Consider the following 20,346-nt stretch of genomic DNA (forward strand, 5'->3'; position numbering starts at 1 on the left):
AGGAACACGTCCAGCCCCATCCCTGGCCTCCGTATTCTCAGGCTCTTCTGCACTGAGGCCACTCAAGTGATCCCTCACCTACCTTCCAGCCCAGGGCCTGTACTGTCTTCCATGCCTGCCGGAACCTCTCCTCACACAGAGGCGTGGAGTCAGTCGATGTGGGTGACGGTCTAGGGCTGAGTGCCACCCACGTCCCTGCCCCGAAGTCTCCTGCAGGTGTTGTCGTGGCTTGGTAAAGTGACTTTTTTGCCTTACTGAGCAGGGTAAAGAAATCCTCGCCCTTCCTTAGTCCCCAGTTTGCTTCCACCATGAGAGAAGAACCCTGGTTTAACAGTTCCTTGCTGTGGTATGAACCCCAGAGGAGGGACCAGAGAGTTGCTGCCACCCTGATGACTGCCTACAGGGTCTGGGGTGCACCGCTCCATCTCAGCAGCCCACAGACTTGAGAAAGTTCAGCCACTCGTTCTCATGGAGCAGGAGCCTGGCTGCTGTTTCTCATTGGGCAGCCTTGCCTTGCTGTCTCCAAATTGTAGCAGGCAGTGTGCATGAGAGCTGCTCACTTAGCTACCCTGTCCTTCACAGAGGAGGAGCTCCGGAAACTCCGAGAAGAAACCAACTCGGAGATGCTGCGGCAGGAGCTGGACCGGGAGCGGCAGCGGCGGATAGAGCTGGAGCAAAAGATGCAGGAGGTGCTGAAAGCCAGGTAACACCTGCATTAGTCCATTTTCTGTTACTACAACAAAATGCCTGATGCTGGTGGACGTTCAAGGGCATGGCCCTGGTGTTGGCTTGCTGAGGGCAGCTTATGCATATGTTGTTCCATCTGCCCCCACAGGCTGGTAGAGTGTCCCCTCCATCAGAGGATGGAGAAGCTGCGCTGAGGCACTGCCTCTGAGACCCCAGTCTTGGGTTCCACTCTGGTGCAGACCTTGTGGGGGCTGGCATTGAGTTGGGAGCAAGTGAGGGAGGGAGCTCACATCCCAAAATAGGCGGTCAGAGAGGCCAGGCATGTCCTTTTATAGCATCCTCAGGCAAGAACCAACTCAGAGTCTCTGCCTCTGATCTGGCTAGCAGGAAGCAGGTCATTCCAAAATAATATGGCACTTTGCAGAGCTAGTACACTCCCTGCCCCAATAAGCCATGGGGTTCTATGTTCTATACAGCATCCAAATTGGCACCTGGCAGGTGAGGCTGGGGGCCCAGGCCTCCCGTTTGTTCACAGCCTTGCTTCTCCTGAGTGAATAGCTCTTAGCAGTTTGGGGCACACACCTCTGGGACATCCCGGCCAGACCTTGGCTTCTCCTTAGGGACCAGGTGTCTTCACTTTTAGGATTTTGCTCTCGGTATAAGCCTGCTGGTGGCAGTGGGCATGGGATGACGCCCTGGGATGATGGGCTCCTGTGTGTCTGAAGACCTGACTCACTTTCTTTTGGATCTCCCTGACAGTAGATGCTCTGAGAAGTCAGTTCTAGGGAAGAAGTTCTACCCGTTGCCCCCGCTCCCTATCCTCCCTGCATTCCTGGGGCTCCCTTTGTGCTTTCTGACAGTCAGTGGGGTTGTCCATCCCTCTAGCCCAGATCAGTGTGGCCTGTTTGGAGTTCTCCAGGATGGAACCCACCGTGGGGCGTGTTTAGGGAGGAGAGACCTGCCTTGCCCTTCTGCACTGGATAGGAGGTCAGCAGCCTTCCCAGATCAGACATGGTGCACAGCTGTGGCTAGCATTTCCCCTGCTGTTGACCTTTAGTGACTCTATAGAAATTCCAGGATTCTGTTACATTTGGCTGCACATGGAGGCACAGCAGAGAGAAACCTGGCTTGTGCCAGGAGATTCAGGAATAGGTGGGGGTCCCCAGGCGTGTGGCCCATGTGGGGTACATTCTTACCCCCAAGCCTAGGGGCGTCACCCCCCAGGACAATGTTCCCCTCTCCCCTCACCTAGAGGCTGAGGTCCCCCTAGTGGCACTGGGGATCCACTCCTTGGCTTTCACCAGCACCCCTTGGGAGTGAGTGTCTTAGCCCCGGGTCAGTGCTGAAGATTCACTGACCACCTGGGGGGAGGGGACATGCAAATCATGACTCATGAGGTGGAAACTGAGGGTCCCAGGAGCACTGGGGCCTCTCCCTTGCTTTCCATGGGGGCAGGATTTAGGATTCTTCTAGAAGCCTGATGGGGGATGGGCGGGACAACCTCCTCTTTCCTGGTCATGTTGTGCAGGCGTGAGATGGAGGAACCCCTTCACACACACATGCACACACTCATACACTGCATATATGTATGTGTGCACACATGTAACATGGTGTACACTCATCCGCTCATGTCATACCCTGAAGCTGCAGGTGAGCTGCAGGATCTAAACACGGTGATTAAACATGTTCAGTCAAAACCCTGCTTTGGTTTTTGAGGAAATGCCAGGAAAATCACCTGGCTCTGTGCATGCTTGTTAGTAGACAAAGGCTTCCCCCAGCTATGAGATCAAGGCCACCTGAACAGGGCACCCTTTTCTTCCAGCTACTCTATGGTGTAGTCCCGCCCTGAGTCTTCCTTGGGTTTTATCTCCTCCCTCAGCTTCTCAGTCCCCATCCCAAACAGCCCCAGAGACAGGAACGTTGGGGCAACCAGAGAGCACTCAACCACTTCAACCTCTGTGCTGCCCTCCTTTTACACCTGCCTCAGTGAGTCCTGTGCGGGAAGGAAATGGAGCCTGGTGACCATCTAGTGCCCCACCCAACCCAGGGCCACTCCTGGCTCCAGCTTAATCCCTGCCTCAGGTCATTGTGGGTCAGGAAACAGATTTTCCAAAAGAAACTTAGTCACATTCCACTCCGAATGTGTTCCATGAACATCAGAGAAGGTTGCTTTTGAAAACTCGGTAGTCCCTTTTCCATTAAACAAGGTCACGTGGTACTTAGATGACTTGGAGGTCATGGTGGCTTCGAGGCTATAGGGGGGGTGCTTGTTGGAATGTTGTAAGGATATTCTTTTAATTTGCAAAAAGTGTTTCTGCAGTCCTCTTATACATCAGCCTGTTTTCTGTGTCCCATGCTTGGTGACGGGCACTTGGTATATTTTGTGCCTGATGTCATGTGAAGGAGGTAAATTTCCTGCTCCCTGGACACCTGCCTGGTGAAGGCAGCAGGCAGCACCTTGCTGTCTAAGTACTGCTTTGCTGTAGCAGGTCACGTGCTAGGAATCGTCACCCAGCCCACAACCCTGTGTTATTAGAGGTGAAGCACTTGAGGAAGCCTCCACCATCTTCTCAGAGGTTGCTCCCTCAGGGCCACTGATGACTTGACATAGGTCATACTCACCTGGCCTTCCATCTTCATGGTGCACACCTGGATCTTACACACCTGGGCCCGGGCTCTGACAAAAGCCAGCTGTTCAGTGCTTCCTGAAGGAGTTACTTCTGGAACCCCAGAAAATGTCCTCATCCCTCCTCCCAGGAACGGGGAGGCCCCAGTTCAGGCAACCGTGCCCTGGTCTCAGGGAGGGATGATGAGAGGCCAGGCCCTTCCTCCATGACTACAGCTCCCACGTGGGGCTCCACTTCCACTCAGTGTCCCTCATCCACTGTTCCATGAGGCTACAACCCTCACCCAGTGCTACTCCTGCCCACCTACACTGGGTGTGAGTTCAGGTTGTCCACTGTGCCCTGTGCACCTGCACGATTAGCAGTTACAGATCACAGTGACAAGCCACAAGTCCAAGGGCCTGTCTGGCTCATAGTGCTTTTGGTGTCTAATCACGTGATGTGGACAGGGGAGAAGCTATCTCTCCCTTATCACTAATGGTGAGGGGTACATGAGCTGGTGGTCCCCTGGAGTGTCCTTAGAGGAACCCCCTTAGTATGTCTCCCAGGGTCCCCATGGCACTGAGAGCTTTCGGCTGAAGAAGCAGCTGTGATGCATCTCTAGCCCAGGTCGGTGTGGGGAGAGGTAGGCTGAGGGTACTGAGGTTTCAGAGGAGGGCACAGCTGGCCAGAGAACCAGGAAAGACACAGCCTTTCTGGGGTACAGAGAACCAGGAAAGACACTGCCAGTCTGGGGTACAGGGCCCAGACTGCCTACTGGAGTCCAGCCCTCCTAGGGCATGCACAGAGACTTCAGGAGAGGACAGGATCTCTGAGGCCTAGTGTCAACTGTGATGAGGACACACTGGGCTGGGGAGAGGAAGCCAGACAGGTGGCTGGCGTGGACCAGCTGGAACCCTGCACAGGTAGCCGATGGCATCACCCAGCTGTGGGGGCTTGTGGTGCTGGCTAAATAGAGGTGTTGGTAAATATGCTTTTGTTAGCGAGGTATTTATTCTGAGCTTCACAATAAAAGAAACCAGTGTGTTGAAATATATAGAGAAGAATTGTGCATTTATGAGACACTAGTTACTTGGTTATTGAAAATCAGCATGGGTGCCCGTTGGGAACACAACTCTGTGCTTGCTGGACACCATCCTAAGTAACTTTCAAGCCTTCGGGATTCCAGGAGCCTAGAGCTGGGTGTGGCCTGGCTCAGCCACACTCACACTCACTGATGTCTCCTCTCTTCTCCCCCTAAGATCCGAGGAGCAAACTGTTCAGGCTCAGCAGCCACAGAAGGGGCAGAGCCAGGCCAACAATGGCACAGGTAGGCCCCTGTGGGCAGAGGGCACTGGTTCTGTTCCCTGGGGCTGTTCTCATGCAGGCATCTACTTCCCCGACCCTGTCCATCAGAACCAGGTTAGTGTCTCTCACTGTGACATCACAGCAGACTGAAGCCATTTCACCAAACTGTGACCACAATTCTCACAGAAGGGCAACACCTTATCTATTTTAGCCTGGCCCTGCTGATAGGGATTGAGAGTCGCTCTGGCATCTGCATGGAGCTGGCGGCCTGTGCCCTATGGCTGGTCATCCCAATGAGGGGACTGAACAGGCAGTGGGGGCTGTGTTAGGATGTGCCCCAGCCCCCCGGGTAGGGGACAGCCCTTTTCTCGTCCTCTTGCCTTCCACACTGGGCTGCTGACCTTTCTCTTATCCACACTGCACTTTCTAAAATTGCCCTGATGATGCCATTCAGCCCTCGAAGGCCCTGGCCTGCAGTGGCCTCCCTGCATTGCCTGCCTTTCATGGGGCCTCACTGTGCACATGAGTGAGCCCAGAGTGAAATCAGGCCTTAGGTCATTGGTTTTAGCCCCTCCCACCATAAGAAGTCTCAGGAGGGAAGGCCTCTCCTGGGGCACCCCTAGCTCTGGGCCTCGTTGCACTTATCAGCGAGGAAGGTGGTGTATGTACCCCCTTTCCCAGGGTCACCAGACTAAACCAACAACAGGCCGGCCCCAGTGCAAGTTCAGCTGCTGTATCCCTGGGTAGTGGCCCCCTTGGGATCCATGGCCAGTGGCCCAGGCTTAGACTTAAAGCCTTTGGCCTGTGCATCTTGTCACCAAGCCAGGAGCAGCACAAAAGACCTGGAGCTCCTCAATGCCTGGTGGTAGTGAGGTTCTAAGAAGTGTGAGTTGGAAAGACCCCCAACTCCCTGGCCTTATCCTCCTGTCAGGGCTGGCTCTGTCCTGGTTGTCGCAGTCTTCGCGCAGCAGCTGTGTGGGGAGTGTGGTGGAGGGAGGAGGTCCCCATGGTGGCCCTCGGTTGCCCTCCAGGAGACAGAGGATGTGGGTGGTGGAGACATACATACCCCAGACAAGTGGAAGTGAGGCACAGGGAGGTCAGCATCAGCCCAGCAGTGGGCATCTGGTCCACACCTGAGGTACTCACCCGTCAGTCAGGGATGAAACACTTCAGAGCTTTTCATCTCCTTGGAGTTGGCCCTGAGAGGCCTGGCAGGAAGAGCCACCTTCTGGTTAAGGACAGAAGGCAGGGCCCTTGCCCTCATGCCTGGTGGGTGGGCTTCAGAACCCAGTGAGGCCTGGCCCACACAGGCAGCAGGCCATGCTCCCTGGATCTGGGATCAGCATCCTCCATTCCCTGCTTGGTTTTACATTTTTAGATTGCTTTTTACATTTTGAATTGTTAAAAAAAAAAAACTGAAGGAATATTATTTCAGAGTCTTCAGTGCCCACAAATAGTCTCACAGGAACACACCCAGCTCATCTTCAGGGACCACTCTTGGCTCTTGGGCCAGTTTGCTGGTCTGTCTGCACTTACCTGTGAAGTCTGCAGGAGCCTGTTCCCCCCTGTCCTCACTGAGGGCACCTCTTTTCCCCTGCCTGGGCGGTCTCAAAGGCACAAACCTCATTCCCTGTTGGCCTGTAGCCCTGCGACTTCTGCAGTGAGCCTGAGGCACCTGGGGTTCGTGTTGACTGTTGACTACCTGCCCTGGGCCTGCAGCACGCGTGGTTGTGTCTTCTTTAATTTTTAATTGACACATAATATCTGCATGTGTTTATGGTACAACAGGTGTTTGGGTCCCACTCCATAGCGCCCCCTGCAGGCGCCCCACAGCTATTGGTGAGCAGTGTGAAGCAAATGCTCTAAATCACTGTGAGCTCACCCTGGCCAGCTGTGTCACTTGCTGGGCCCTGCTCCCTCCTAGGACACCCATTGCCCCACACAGCACATGCAGTACTGGCCCTCAGGATCCCTAGGGTCTGGCACAGTAAGCCCAGCAGCCACTTCTCAGACAAACCAGAGATGAGGGAGAGGTTGGTACAGACCTCCGTGGTGGGCTGAGACCCGGAGACTGCCAGGGACTGGGCATGAGAAACAGAGACTGCATGCAGTGGTGCTGATAGCCAGGGTGGCTCTGGTCTGCATTTCTTGGTTTCTGCTTCCTGTCTTCAGAGAGCTGAGCCCTTCACAGTCCCTTCTGGCAGGACCCCTCCATATCCTGCTCCATGGGGAACCCCATCCCTCAAATGTTTCCTGGGCCCCTGCTGTGAGCTCCCTCCCTGCCCCACATCCAAGGATCCACCTCAGAAGGGGCCGCGTGAACCCTGTGGTGCCCCTCATCCACTCTGTCCCCTTCCTACAGACCGACGCAGCCAGGGGCTGTCCTCCCGTGTGCGGAAGTGGTTCTATGAGAGGTTTGGAGAGTACATGGAGGACTTCCGCTTTCAGCCGGAGGAGAGTACAGTGGAGACAGAGGAGCCACTCAGTGCCCGCAGGTAGGGACCCCTTGCCAAGCCTGGGGGTGCTGCGCGCCAGAGCTCAGTACCTGGCTTTGGTGGCAGGCTGGTGTTGTGACGACGCCATCAGCGTGGCTGCTGTGAGCTCCTGAAGGCCCCATCCCCGTCTTTCTGGGGCCTTCAGGACCCGCTCAGGAGCAGGGCCACAGCTTATATATCTACACGAGTCTTACTGGGATTTGTGACAAAGGCCACCTGGGAATGGCAAATGGAGGACCCAGTGTCCACTGCCGGGGGCCTTCCTCATATGACTTGCCTAGTCAGTGAACAGTGGCTCCCTTGCCAGACGTTGCTGAAGGCCCCTGAGAAAGCTGGGCCAGCTCTGGGGGGGTGTGCAGACCAGAGGGATGATTCTGCTCTGGAATCACCCTCACCTTCCTAACTGAAGGAGCAGCCTGTGCCGCCATGCATGATGATCCCAGGGCCCCAAGCACTCAGATGTCCTCCCTGCTGCCCAGAGCCAGCCACTGGGTTAACACTGGGCCCTCATCTCTCTCCCTCTCTCAGGTTAACTGAAAACATGAGACGGCTGAGTAAGTACTGAGCGGCTCTACGTGGTGCCTGGAGGTGGGGGGAACGGCTGGCTCTGTGGTCATTAGCCGAGCAGGACTTCTCTCCAGAAGGACATTGGAAGGGTGACTGCTGCCCAGTCCTCCTTGGGAAGAAGGACCATGGTGGAATTGCGTTCAGGGCCAGTGGAGGTGGAGCCCACTCTGACGACCCAGCATGTGGGTCCTGATACCCCCAGGCCCCAGTGATTGTGAATGGTTCTTCCTGTCTGTCTGCCCTTTTTCCTTTCTTCTGCCCACTGGTAGATCCAGGTACGAGGGCAGATGGCCGGTCCCTATGGGGACCGCAGACAATACCAGGAGGACCACTGGGCCAGTGGCAGGTGTGGCAGGAGCCTATGGCCAGTCCTGTCTTGGGGTGCTCATTTGGTCTCCTGTCAGGCTGCTTGCGTGCTGAGAGCTGGGACAGCACCCTGCTGACTGCTGTGGTCTGTTCTGTCCCCAGAGCGTGGTGCCAAGCCTGTCACTAACTTTGTGAAGAACCTCTCTGCCTTATCTGACTGGTACTCCGTCTACACCTCTGCTATCGCCTTCACAGTGAGTGACTGCTGGCTGCGTGGATGGGGTGTGTGCCTCCAGGTGGGGCAGCCCCCGGCCACACTTCCCTGGGCCCAGGGCCATGCTGTGCCTCAGTCTCATTGTCAGTAAAGTGGCTGTGGAGTGGCTGCAGAATCAGGTCAGAGGCAGGTGTGACCCAAGGCTGGCCCAAGAGAGAGCCCCTGGGCAGGATGAGGTCACTGCTGTCCCTGCACAGCTGGCTCTCACAGAAGTGTCCTCAGGAAAGACTGGCTCAGTGAGGGAGGACAGTAGCTGTGAAGCTTCTGCTCGCTTGGGACCTGAGGGCTGTCCATGGAGTGCCTGGTGCTGAGGGCCAGGAGGCTCCCGATGAGCACGAGCTGGCGTGGAGGACCCGGTCTGGTCTCAGTTCTGGGGAGGGCAAGCAAGACATCAGGCTGGCATTGCTGGAGGCCTAGGGAACACAGGCCCCAGTGGCCCTGCACCTGGCCATCTCCAAACCTGGTCCTCTGCAGGAGCCCCAGGCCGAGGGGGCGGGAGAGGGCAGTGCGCCCTCTAGTGTCGGAAGGATGCAGGTCACTTAACTAAGGCTTCCAGGCCAGAGAGGGGTGGCTGCAGCCCCGGCATCTTCCAGAGTCCCCAGATGTAGCACTGTCCCTGCTGAGTGGCCAGTCTGTTCAGGTCACAGATGGCCTAGGCCTGGGAGAGTCCTGAGGACCACCCTTACCCTGGGCCGGGCCCTTTGGTACCTGTCCTAGGGACTTACTGCCCACCTGGGAGATGAGCACTTTGCACACTCACAGAAGAAGCTTGTGGAGCCAGGTGTACTCCACCTGGACCCCGAGGGTCCCCTTCCCTCGCTGCCTTCGCAAATTCTGTGCTCTGTGAAGCAGCCCTGCCTGGGGTCCAGATACCCTTGCCCCTCTGCATCTTGTCGCTGGGAGACAAGTTCAGACCCACCTTCAACCTCCGCCTGCACTGGATTCCGTTCTATCCCTGCCATCTCTGAACATCTGCTTTGTGCCCACAGCTCTGTGGGGGCACAGGTGGGCCCCAGGGCCAGCTTACCTGCGGGTTCTCAGCCATGCTCAGCCTCCCTATCAGCCATGCTCAGTCTGGAGACAGGACCCCCACCAGGGGTGGGACAAGATCCCTGCCTAGGGCCCCCTGTCCTCTCTGACTGGGGCTGGTCCAACAGCTGCTTGCTCAGGACACCCCTCCTGCCCATGCAGGGCAGCCTCCCTGAGTGGCTTCCCTCTTAACTCAGGAAGCAGCCCTCCCTGGCCAGCCCATGCTACGTGCCCCTGTCCCTGGGAACCTGGAGCGCCCCTGGGCCTGGTCTCCCTGCTGAGTGCTTTGGGCGGGGAGGAGGGTGTAGTTGGCCTCACCTGCGTGTGCTATCTGGCTGCCTAGCCGTGCCCCTCCCCTCCTGCCCTCTCTCACTGCAGGTATACATGAATGCCGTGTGGCATGGCTGGGCCATCCCCATGTTCCTGTTTCTAGCAATTCTGAGGTTATCCCTCAATTACCTCATCGCCAGGTAGGTGAGCTGGGTCCTGGTGTGCCACTTGGCACTCTGTCATGACATGACATGCCCCCCACACAGCTGTGGCACAAGATGCATCAGGCACCAGCATTTGGGTGGGTGCTATGAGGGGAGACCCCCCAGGCAGATAGCCACCCCCACCCTGGTTTGCTGGAACCAGCAGCGGGTGGTTCCCAGAGAGTCTTTCCATGGATAGCCACGGGTGTCCACCATAGGCTCACTCCTCTCCCCTTCCCGTTGCTCTGCGTGTTTGGCAGGAAGTCCTTCCTGAGCCCCAGGGCAGGTTGGTGATGCCCCAGGGCTCTGTGCTTCTTTTGTTGTCAGTTGTGAGCAGAAAGTGTGGGCAGGGACCGGAGCTCAGAGTGAGTGTGAGCACACAGCACAGCTGCATGCCAGGTGTTTTAAAACTGTCCTGCCTCATACCACCCCTGTGTCTTCTCCAAGCAACCCTTTCCAGTGAGGCCAGCACCCTGGGGAGACCCTGGTCCCTGTGGTTGCTGGTGGAGCTCAGCTTTGCACCTGGGTTTCAGAGAGTAGCCCCTGATTCCAGATTTCCAATCACACCTTCAAAGAGTTGCACTTTGAGACTGGGTGAGGTGGCTCACGCCTGTAATCCCAGCCACTCGGGAGTCAGAGAACATGAGGATTGCAGTTTGAGGCCAGCCCAGGCAACAAGTTAGTGAGACCCCCATCCCAATAAGCCAAGCATGGTGGCACACACCTGTCATCCCAGCCATGCAGGATGCTTAAATAGGAGGGTCATGGTCCAGGCTGCCCTGTCAAAAAACCCAAGACCCTATCCAAAGAAAAGTAAATCAAAAGGGGTAAGGGTGTGGTTCAAGTGGTAGAGGTCCTGAGTTCAAAACCCCAGTACTGACAAAAAAAACCAAAGGTAGCAATTCTGTGCGCCAGTCCTCTATGATCTTGTGCCTGCTTCGGTTGGTTCATCTGAAGATGTTTCTTATGGGAGAGAAAACATTGGAATACTGAAGCAGCCTTTAGTCCCCAGGGTGAGAGTCGCCTCAGGCAGGTGCTCGGCTGCCCTGGCCCATCATGCTGACAGGCCTCGCTTCCCTCCATGCTCCCTCCTCACCATGTGGGTGACCAACACAGCCCCAGAGGTCAGTGGCAGGGGTTTGGCAGCCACTCTTTCCTCGTGTGGCCAGTATTGACAGGTGAAAAGGACCCTCCCCAAGTAGAAACTCAGGGCTGGCGGTTCAAAGTTGTCCCCAACTCCACCACTTGCAGGTGACACTGTTTTAAAGGTTTGGTGGCTTTTGTCTCCAGGGGCTGGAGGATACAGTGGAGCATCGTGCCGGAAGTGTCAGAAGCTGTGGTGAGTCTCCAAGGGTGAAGTGTCCTTCTGTCCATCCTCACCTGAGGGCACTATGTGAGGGGTCATGTCCCGATGGGGAAGGCATGGAGGAAGAAGTCAACCACCCCCAGCCCTGAGACCGGCAAGGCCACCTACTCTGACCCTTGATGGGCTGAGCTTGGCTGGTCCAGTTGTAGTCCTGGTCGGGCCAATCCCACCTGGGATTGAGGTGATGGGGCGGGGGCAGCAAGGGGGCTGCCCATCCCCCACAACCCCTTTGGTTCGGGGGCTGAACAGGAAATCAGACAAGCACACATGTTCCTGCCCAGGACTCTGGAACCCACATCTGGCCCACTGGGTAGTTGGTAATAAAGTTTTATTGACATTGAGCCGTGCCCACTCCGCACATGGCTGTGGCTGCTTTTGTTGAGTAGCTGTAATGGAGACTACATGGCCCAAAAAGCTGAAAATATTTCTAGAAGTGTGCTCTGGAGGGAGACTCAAACCCGTGGAGCAGGACCAATAGGTGTGGGTTCGTCTGATATTTGAGAACCTACTGTGTGCGTGGCCACACGGGGATTGGGAGGTTTCAGAGGAGGCAGGCATGCGCCCGCCCAGCGCTTGGTACCCTGGAGGCCTTCTGGAGGGTCTTACTGAATGATGGGGAGGCATGTGAATGCAGACAGGCGGACTGCCTGCGCATGCCTGGGCCTTAGTTTCCCCGCCGATCAGTGAGAGCGGGCATAGGAGCTGACTTGATGCTCTGTTGCTGAGCTGTGAAAGGAAGTCAGGGCCTCAGTCTGCCACTGTGGGGCCACTGGCCTACCCACCTCAGGCCTGGGTGACGCTCAGTGGGAAGGGAGATTCCTCTGTTAGATCAACTGTGTCCTGCTCAGGCAAGGTCCCCATCCCCTCTGGCTGTGCGGGGACAACAGAGTGACACACAGGTCTCTGGGGCTGGGAGTCTTCATGCTGTTGTGTCAGTAATTTTTCTGAACTATTAAATTTCAGTGGAAAATTCTCTTTTCCTTTGACCGAAGGAACCTCCTAAGGAAGACCTGACCGTATCTGAAAAGTTCCAGCTGGTGCTGGATGTCGCCCAGAAGGCCCAGGTACTGTACTGTGCTCATCTGGTGTCCCCAAAACCTGAGGCCTGGCTGATGTGCCTTAAGCTGACCTGCAGTCAGCCTGCCCATTCTTAGACACTACTCCACACACTGTGCTGGGGAGGGGGTGTGGGCCCCTGGTTAGGCTCTGACCTTGTGTGGAGAGAAAGCCCTCACGGCCAGGGTTGAAGTGCTTGCTCACAGGAAGGCAGGACTCAGCCTGGTCTGCCATCCCTCAGTGGAGTGGCCTTTGCTTCAGACCAGAGCCCTAGGCCGAGGAGTGGCCAGGCAGGACCATGGGGCTGTGGTGGCCTTCAGTCTGTGTCTGGCCTCCTGGAGCCTGGGATCCTCCTGGTGTCTCTGTATGCCTGACAGGCATGGGCATCTGTGGTCATCACTGCTTCTTCTCCACACAGAATCTCTTTGGCAAGATGGCCGACATCCTGGAAAAGATCAAGAAGTAAGTCGCCAGCCCCCAGTAAGGGTGGTGTGCGCTGCCCCGCCTGACCCCTGTCTTCCTTCCAGCTTGTTCATGTGGGTCCAGCCTGAGATCACGCAGAAGCTGTATGTCGCGCTGTGGGCCGCCTTCCTGGCCTCCTGCTTCTTCCCCTACCGCCTGGTGGGACTTGCTATAGGTAAGGAGATGTGCCTCCATGTGAACCGTGGAAGTGTCACCGAGGGAGATGGGTTGGGTCAGAGTGCCTGCTGAGTGTCAGCGTGCCTCCCGGAATGAGGCCAGCCTTAAATCCGTGCTGACATTCCTTCCTCTATTTTTTGTCAAAGTGTTTAAATTTGGGAGAAATGAAACCCAGAAACACATGATCGTTTCTTAAATTAAGCCCATGGTGTGTTTCTGAGGTCCCCAGCTTCCTGCCAGCTGGAAGGAGCTGCTGGGCTCTGGATCTCCTAGCCTGTCTCTTGGGGAGGCACTCTGGGTACAGGCAGCAGTCACCTGCCTGCTCGCAGCTCTGGGGTAACAGGTGGGAAGCCTGAAAGCTGGTTGGATAGCGGCTTATGAATTTAGTGACAGGGCCTGAGGCCAAGGGTCACACTTGCTTCCTGAGCTGGTGATCAGGAAAATAGAAGGATGCTGGCAGGAGGGGAGGGGTGTGGTTGTCACTGTGGCGGGCCACAACTTTAGCACAGGAGTTGAGCTGGTCGGCTTCCTGCCCGCCTTTCTCTCTCTTTCCCTTTCTCCTTTCTCTCAGAAATAGTGATGTGGCGTGTGACATGCAGGGAAATTAACACGTAATGTTAATTCTCAGTTGTCAGTGCACCAGATGGCAGTTGGGCAGGAGTGGGTGTGACCGTGGATGGAGAGGGTGTGGTCTGTGGTAGGAGAGGGCTGGGATGGGCAGGAGTGGGTGTGGCCTGATCAGGTGTGGGCATGGCCTGGGAAGGAGTGGATGGGGAACTGTCAGTGGCCATGGGTTCTGGTGTCTTAGAGCTACCTGAGGGATGGAAGGGAGTCAGGGGTGCTGTAAGCGCTCCCTGACCTGCTGGATTGGTGAGTGTGCCCAGTTTAGTGCCAGGAGACACTGCTGGTGTGTGGGAGGCGTGGAATATAGCCATCTAACCATCAGTGTGAATGAGCAGGACTCAGCCCCACCTGGGATTTCAGACCATTGGCAAGCATGTCTCCAGAAGAGTGAAGTTCTCAGATCTGGGAGGGCCTGGACGATGCTAGGTTCAAGGAGAAAGTGCAGGTCTGAGAGGGGTGGGATGATGGGCAGGAGGGTGCCTGAGGGGAGAAGGGCGAGTGGTAAGAAGGAGGGGGGTAACCAGGAGGTATTCAGTGAGGCCGTTCGGAAGCTGGAGGGGGGATGTGGATGGAGACTGATGAGCTTGGTGTGGGCGTGGAACATTCAGGGTCCCTGGAGGCCAGCTTGAGTGGGCTGAGGGTCAAGCCTTGAGGGACTCTGACTATGGGAGGATGCTCTGAAATCTCAGGTGTGAGCTGTGCTGAACTCCCCAGCCTGGGAGCCTGATAGAGCAGAGGGTAAAGGGGCTGCGTTCAGGCCTTCAAGGATAGCCCTGCTCAGATTTGGAAGGTGCCAAGAGGCCACCACAAGGCCAAAGTGTTTGCCCTGTGGCAGCCCAGGTGGATGGGCCCCCTGGACCACTCAGTTCTCCTTCCCCAGAGGATGTGTTACTCTCCCTCTCACCTGAGCCCTTTCCCACTGTAGGGCATCAGGGCCCTTAGCCTTGAGCCAGCATGAGGCCTATGTGCAGTGACCTGAGCAGGGGTGTTGAGTGTGGAGTCCAAGGGCCTCACAGTCTGGATGCTGCATCCAACTGCCCTTGGTCTCCCAGCGCCCTGACTGGCCCTCAGTCTCTCTCAGGCCCCTCCCTTCGTTCCTCACCAGGAAAACCAAGGCTGGCAGGCAGTGTGGCTTTGGGAAAAATGGTAAAGCTAATACCAGTAAAATGCCCCAGTGGGCTGTTGGGGGTCTCTTTGTCCTTTCCCTTTGGGGACCTGGGCCAGCACACAAGTGTTTGACCCAGGAAGGAGCCCATGGCTGTGAGAGCCACCTGTCCACCCCAGCCAGAGGAGAAAATGGCCCAGAAAAGGGCAGGCCTCCATCAGCTCACCCTCAGGGATGGTAGTCATGGCTTTCTGTGGTTCGCTTCTGTTTTATGAGAATAAGTTTATAATTTTGATTGGCGCCACCTCTGGGTTTGAGGTAATGATATATAGGAATGTGTTCCCTCACAGATACCCTGTGCTGACCCGACTAGGGCATCTGCCCCATTTCAGTCCTGCCCTGTGGGATTGGAACAGGGGCCCTGGCCTCGAGCTACCCCCTCCTTGGAGCTCTGAGAGGCTCCAGCAAGGCAGGTATGGGAACTGTCATGCCAAGGGACGGAGCAGGATGAAGTGGATTGTGTTTTCCCTCCAGGGCTCTATGCCGGCATCAAGTTTTTCCTCATTGATTTTATCTTCAAACGCTGCCCAAGACTACGAGCCAAGTACGACACACCCTACATTATCTGGAGGAGTCTCCCCACAGACCCCCAGCTCAAGGAGCGCGCAGGTGCCACCGTGTCACGCAGGGTGAGCCTGCTCTCCCTGGGGAGGGCACAAGGTGGGCCCACCAAGCCCCTGGGCCCTGACGCATAGCTCTCCCTTCGCCTTTGCTCATTTGGAAGCTGATATAGTTCAATCTTATAGGTCTTTGAAACGAGCCCTGGGAGGTTCCCCATCACCAGCTCTGCTGTTTCAATGGCCCACCTCTCCCTCCCTTCATACGTTGGTGCCAACCCACCCTGAAAAGTGGCCATGCGGCACCTGGGGATGGGACTGGGATCCCCTGCCCAAAGGCCCCCCAGGGACCCTACCTCAGAGCTAGGCTGGGAGCAAGATCGCCTGAGCCAGGCTGAGGGCAAACAAGGTGGAGCATTGGTCATGCCTGTTGAGAACCAAGGACCTGAGACGGAGAGCTCTGGCAGTGACTTCCCATGGAGTGACCGCTGTCCTTGACTGAGAAATTTGAGCACTGAGCTGAGCAGTACCTGAGTAGGGACCACCTCCTTTTACAGGCTGGTATCAGGCCCATATTTCAGGCCCTGTGGGTACTGGGGACAGTGACCCAAGCCAGAATATGGAGGATGAGAAAGCGTACGTGCTATCCTCAGAATCTGATGTGTAGAGAGGGTCCCTTCTCAGCAGAGCTCCTAGGGAGGTCTAGGAGGGCTTCCTGGAGAAGGTCTCATTGGAACAGTCTCTATGTGAGTATTCTTTAAGGAATGCTCACAGTGGGTCCCAGTGACCACTGCTGTGTCTTTCAGTGGAGTGAAGCTCTGGGGTCAGTGTGGGTCACACCGTATGTTCCAAGTCTCCGTTGGCTGGGAACCTACCCTCAGCTTCAGGAGGCCCATCCAGCATAGGGCAGCCTGCATTTCATGAGCCAGCTGATGGTTCTGGTCCTATAGATGGTGGTTGTCGCAAACACACAGAGGCAGGCCGCCTGGCCTCTTGGAACAAGACAAGGGCCCACTCTTGCCCCAGAGTGGCTGAGACGGGAACTTTCCTGGGTCTCAAGACCCCTTAGCATTGGTCTTGAGAGAGAAAAGGGAGCTAGGATGTGGCCGGGGACTTGTTGGGGTGGAGGCCACCCCCCAAGGTGTCCTGCAGGCTCCTGTGTATCTGTGCTCAGCTCTGCTCAGTTTCATGTGTTTATGACCTTGTCACATATACCCCTTGCTTCTTTTGTGGCCGTCACATGTGTATCTGTTGTCTCCTTTCTGGCCAGCTGTCAGGGCATGACAAGGTACATTGTCTGTGTGAAGCCCCCCTTGGCCTGCTGTGACCTGACTCTGTGCCGTGGCTGATTTTCTAGAGTTGCTGTCAGTGGCCACTCTAGAAATGTCCATTTTAACTGACTCAGTGCTGTGTCCCTGAACTTCCTGTGCTGGGGCACAGGCTTAGCACCAGTACTCTGGGTTGAGGAAGGCTGTGGGCATTGCAGGGGGGGAAGGTCCCTCACCCAGCCCAGGTGGCAGGTGAAACTTATACAGTGCAAGTCCAGCCCCAAAAAGGGCCCATGGGAGCTGCTCCCTTATATTTGGACGGTAGCCTCTTAGCCAGTCAGGGAGCCCTGACCCAGCCATGTACACACCGCTGTGGCCAGCTGCCTCTCCCCAGAGCCTGACCAGGACCCTGTGTGCCGTTGGCAGCTACAGACAACCTCATCTCGGAGCTACGTCTCTAGTGCGCCGGCCGGCCTGAGCAAAGATGAAGATGCTGGCCGGTTCCATAGCACCAAGAAGGGCAATTTCCACGAAATCTTTAACTTGACCGAAAATGAGCGTCCACTGGCAGGTGTGTATGTGATGAGTCTGTGAGCCAGGGGCAGACGGGAGGCCCGGGTGGGGCTCAGGCTGTGCAGAAGTGACCTCACCCCCAGGCACAGCAGGCTGAAAGAGCCTGCAGGAGAAATGCCCACAACTGCTTCCCAGAGAAGGCAGTGCCAGGGGGAGCCAGGGCTTCTGGGACATCCTAGGCAGCAGAGGAGGACATGTGCCCTGTAAAGAGACCACATTTCCTGTACTGCACATTTAACAGCAGAGATTCAGACAGGCCTGTTCTAAGGCAGGAAGCCCCAGAGAGTTAGGGCTTAGCTCTCCCCACTGGTGTTGGAGCCCCATGTGAGTGTCAAGGTGCACCAGATATGGACCCTGATGCCTGTCCCCAGCCCGAGCGTATCTTGGCACTTTGGCCTGTGTGTAAAAACCAGAAAACCATCCAGTAGAAGGTGTCTCAGGCCAGGTGCTGGTAGCTCACGCCTATAATCTTAGCTACTCGGGAGGCAGAGATCAGGAGGGTCGCGGTTCAAAGCTAGCCCTGTGCAAATACTTCGTGAGACCCCCATCTCAAAAAAAAAAAAAAAACCCGATCATAAGCTGGGCGGGCGCCCGGGGCTCATGTCTGTAATCCTAGCTACTCAGGAGGCAGCGATCAGGAGGATCACAGTTCAAAGCCAGCTTGGGAAATTGTTCATGAGACCCTATCTTAAAAAAAAAAACCTTCACAAAAAAGAGCTGGTAGAGTGGTTCAAGGTGTAGGCGCTGAGTTCAAAGCCCAGTACTGCAAAAATGGTCACAAAAAAAAAGACTGGTGGAGTGACTCAGGTGGTAGAGCACCTGCCTAGCCCTGAGTTCAAACCCTAGTGCCGCAAAAAAAAAAAAGGCTCTGGCCTCCAGTTAACCATCTAGAAAAGAACCTCCACAAATGCTCTGAACTGCAGAGATCTGAGCTGGCCCACTTCCCCATAGCCCTCCACCTGCGGATCTGGCCTGCCAAAAGTACCTAAGACCATGTGGGCTACAGCTTAGTTCATTCCACTTGACTGCCAGCTGTGTGCTTGCCTGGTAACCCTGCCCGTCCCTGTGGAAGAGGAAAGCACGTTCCTAGCTGCTGTTAGACCCCCCTCACTTATGGCGGTCCACACCCCTCTTGCTGTGGGATGTGTGTGCGTGTGCATGTGTGTGTATGTGCGTGTGTGGTGCTGGGGATGTAACCCAGGGCCTCTCAGAGACTAAGCAAGTGCTCTACCATGAGCTGTCCCCCAGCCCAGCTTTCTTGATGGTCACCAGTGGGTGTAGGTGTGTCTTTGATACATCTATGCCGACTGGTGCCAATCTCAGATCAAAGGATGAGCCTTTCCAGTGGGAGGAAATTTCAGGCCACTTTTCTCCCCATTAGTGTGTGAGAATGGCTGGCGCTGCTGCCTGATAAACAGAGACCGGAAGATGCCCACAGACTACATCAGGAACGGGGTTCTGTACGTGACAGAAAAGTGAGTGAGACCATGGGGCTGTGTGCCTCATGAGAGTGGCCACAGGGCCTGAGCATGACCACAGTGGAAGGAGGAAAAGGAGGGTCCTCCCTAGGCCCCAGGTGGGCAGCCAGGTCCAGGAAACAGGCTTTCCAGCGCAGTGGGCTTGGTATCCCCAGCCAGGCACTGCCTCAGTCTAGAATGCTTGGGCCAGAGCCATCTTCCCTCTAGCTGGTGGGGTGCTGTGTGTCCTCTGGGATGCTTATGCAGGGACTGAAGCTGTTCAGAGGGCAGGGGGAGTCTCCTGGGAAAGGGTCTATGCAGTGATCCGCTGGAACGCGGGCCCCAAGCCCTTGTCAGTTTGGGATGCAGCAGCCTGAAGAAGGCTTTGGCCTTTCTCTGGCTTCTCTGGTTCCATGATGGCCAATCCTCAGCACCCTCAGCCCTAGTGTAGGAGGTGGAGGTGCAGGTGTGGGGGGGTAGTCTGTTGTCAGCTTTTCGGGGCCTTCATTCATCCCATCCCCCATACGGTTAAGGTCCCAGCTCCCTCTCTACCCCCCAACCTGGCCAGCCTCTGGAACCCTGCAGGAGTCCTGTGGGAATGAGTCCCACAGAGCAGGGTGTTCAGTTTTCCCCGGTACTGTGCTTGGTGGGTCACTGACTGTCCCATGAGAGCAGCGGAGGCAGCAGCAGGACCGACCCCACTTAGCAGGCGCTCCCCCCACACACACCTGCTCAAGGCGGGTGCTATCTCGTGCCTCTGCGTTTCCTCCCCTCTAGTTACTTGTGCTTCGAAAGCTCCAAATCTGGGTCATCAAAGAGGAACAAAGTCATCAAGCTAGCAGACATCACAGACATCCAGAAGGTAGGCACCCCTCCCCCACCACTGCATTCCCATTATCCCCGAAGGTCAGAGGCTGCAGAGCTGGAGGGTTTTACTGGGAACATTTACAGCAGTGGGCTAGGGCCCCCTGTCCTCTCTGACTGTGGCTGGTCCAGCAGCTACTTGCTCAGGACACCCGCTCCTGCCCTCACAGAGCAGCCTCCCTGTCCAGAGCCTCCCTGAGTGGCTTCCCTCTTAACTCAGGAAGCAGCCCTCCTTGGCTGGCCCATGCTACGTGCCCTCGTCCCTGGGAGCCTGGAGAGCCTCTGGGCCTGGCCTCCCTGCTGCCACTGATGCTACAGCTCACCTAGAAGTCTCCGTGCAGAACCCCATAAGCCTCAGTCAGAGCGTATCCATGCACCTCGGCCCACACCTGCTTGGCCTCAGCTCCCCCACGTTCCCATGGGTCAGCACCTGTCCTGGTCTCTCACGGTACATACAGTGAGGTCTACCTGCCCAGCCGTGCATCTTGAAGGGAGCACCAGAGGCCCCCCTACCACAGCGTTCTCTACGCTCCGTCTCTGAGACACCCCCAAAGAAAAGTCAAGCTCCTGATGCAGGTGCCAGCTTAAATGTGGACACACAGATGCTGTATCTACTGACACAGCTTCTTAGCCAGTTTCCCTGGTGGATAAGCACATGGGATGTACAGGTGGACATGGGCACAGGTGTGTGCAGTGCCCCTGGGGCCTTGCTCTCTGGGACAGAGAAGGGGCCCAGGAGGAGCCAGCAGATATATTCAGCTGGGGTTGTGGCCCACCTACTCCTGCCTCTGAGCACCCTGGGCCCAGGCAGATAGCCCAGCTGTGGAATGGCCCTGTCCTCTGCTGGGCAGGGTTCTCTCCTCCATTACCTTTGGAGGCACACCCAGCACATGGCTATTGTGGCCACACACTGTCCAGAGAACGGGTGTACAGTCAGGTAAGGAGAAGGCAGGAGAGCAGACCAGACCCTCCTGGCCTGCCCTTGCTGTTGGCTGTGCCAGCAGAGGCCTCTGCTGGTGCCAGGCCTGGCAGTGA

The 20,346-nt window shown here is 56.3% G+C and overlaps 1 protein-coding gene across 3 annotated transcripts in view; it reads left to right on the forward strand.

The window, feature by feature from the left end:
• Positions 1-20,346, forward strand: part of Gramd4 (GRAM domain containing 4) — an 81,426-nt gene that overhangs the window by 57,915 nt on the left and 3,165 nt on the right. For all 3 annotated transcript variants that reach the window (XM_074084718.1, XM_074084721.1, XM_074084719.1), the window contains exons 4-17: positions 583-703; positions 4,553-4,620; positions 6,961-7,093; positions 7,622-7,647; positions 8,129-8,220; positions 9,648-9,739; positions 11,033-11,081; positions 12,101-12,172; positions 12,583-12,626; positions 12,692-12,801; positions 15,067-15,221; positions 16,844-16,988; positions 18,372-18,465; positions 19,225-19,309. In XM_074084718.1, the coding sequence (XP_073940819.1) occupies positions 583-703; positions 4,553-4,620; positions 6,961-7,093; positions 7,622-7,647; positions 8,129-8,220; positions 9,648-9,739; positions 11,033-11,081; positions 12,101-12,172; positions 12,583-12,626; positions 12,692-12,801; positions 15,067-15,221; positions 16,844-16,988; positions 18,372-18,465; positions 19,225-19,309 (1,286 nt within the window). The remainder of the gene's footprint in view (positions 1-582; positions 704-4,552; positions 4,621-6,960; positions 7,094-7,621; positions 7,648-8,128; positions 8,221-9,647; positions 9,740-11,032; positions 11,082-12,100; positions 12,173-12,582; positions 12,627-12,691; positions 12,802-15,066; positions 15,222-16,843; positions 16,989-18,371; positions 18,466-19,224; positions 19,310-20,346) is intronic.

This window comes from Castor canadensis, chromosome 8 (assembly GCF_047511655.1).
Source record: "Castor canadensis chromosome 8, mCasCan1.hap1v2, whole genome shotgun sequence".
Taxonomy (NCBI): Eukaryota; Metazoa; Chordata; class Mammalia; order Rodentia; family Castoridae; genus Castor; species Castor canadensis.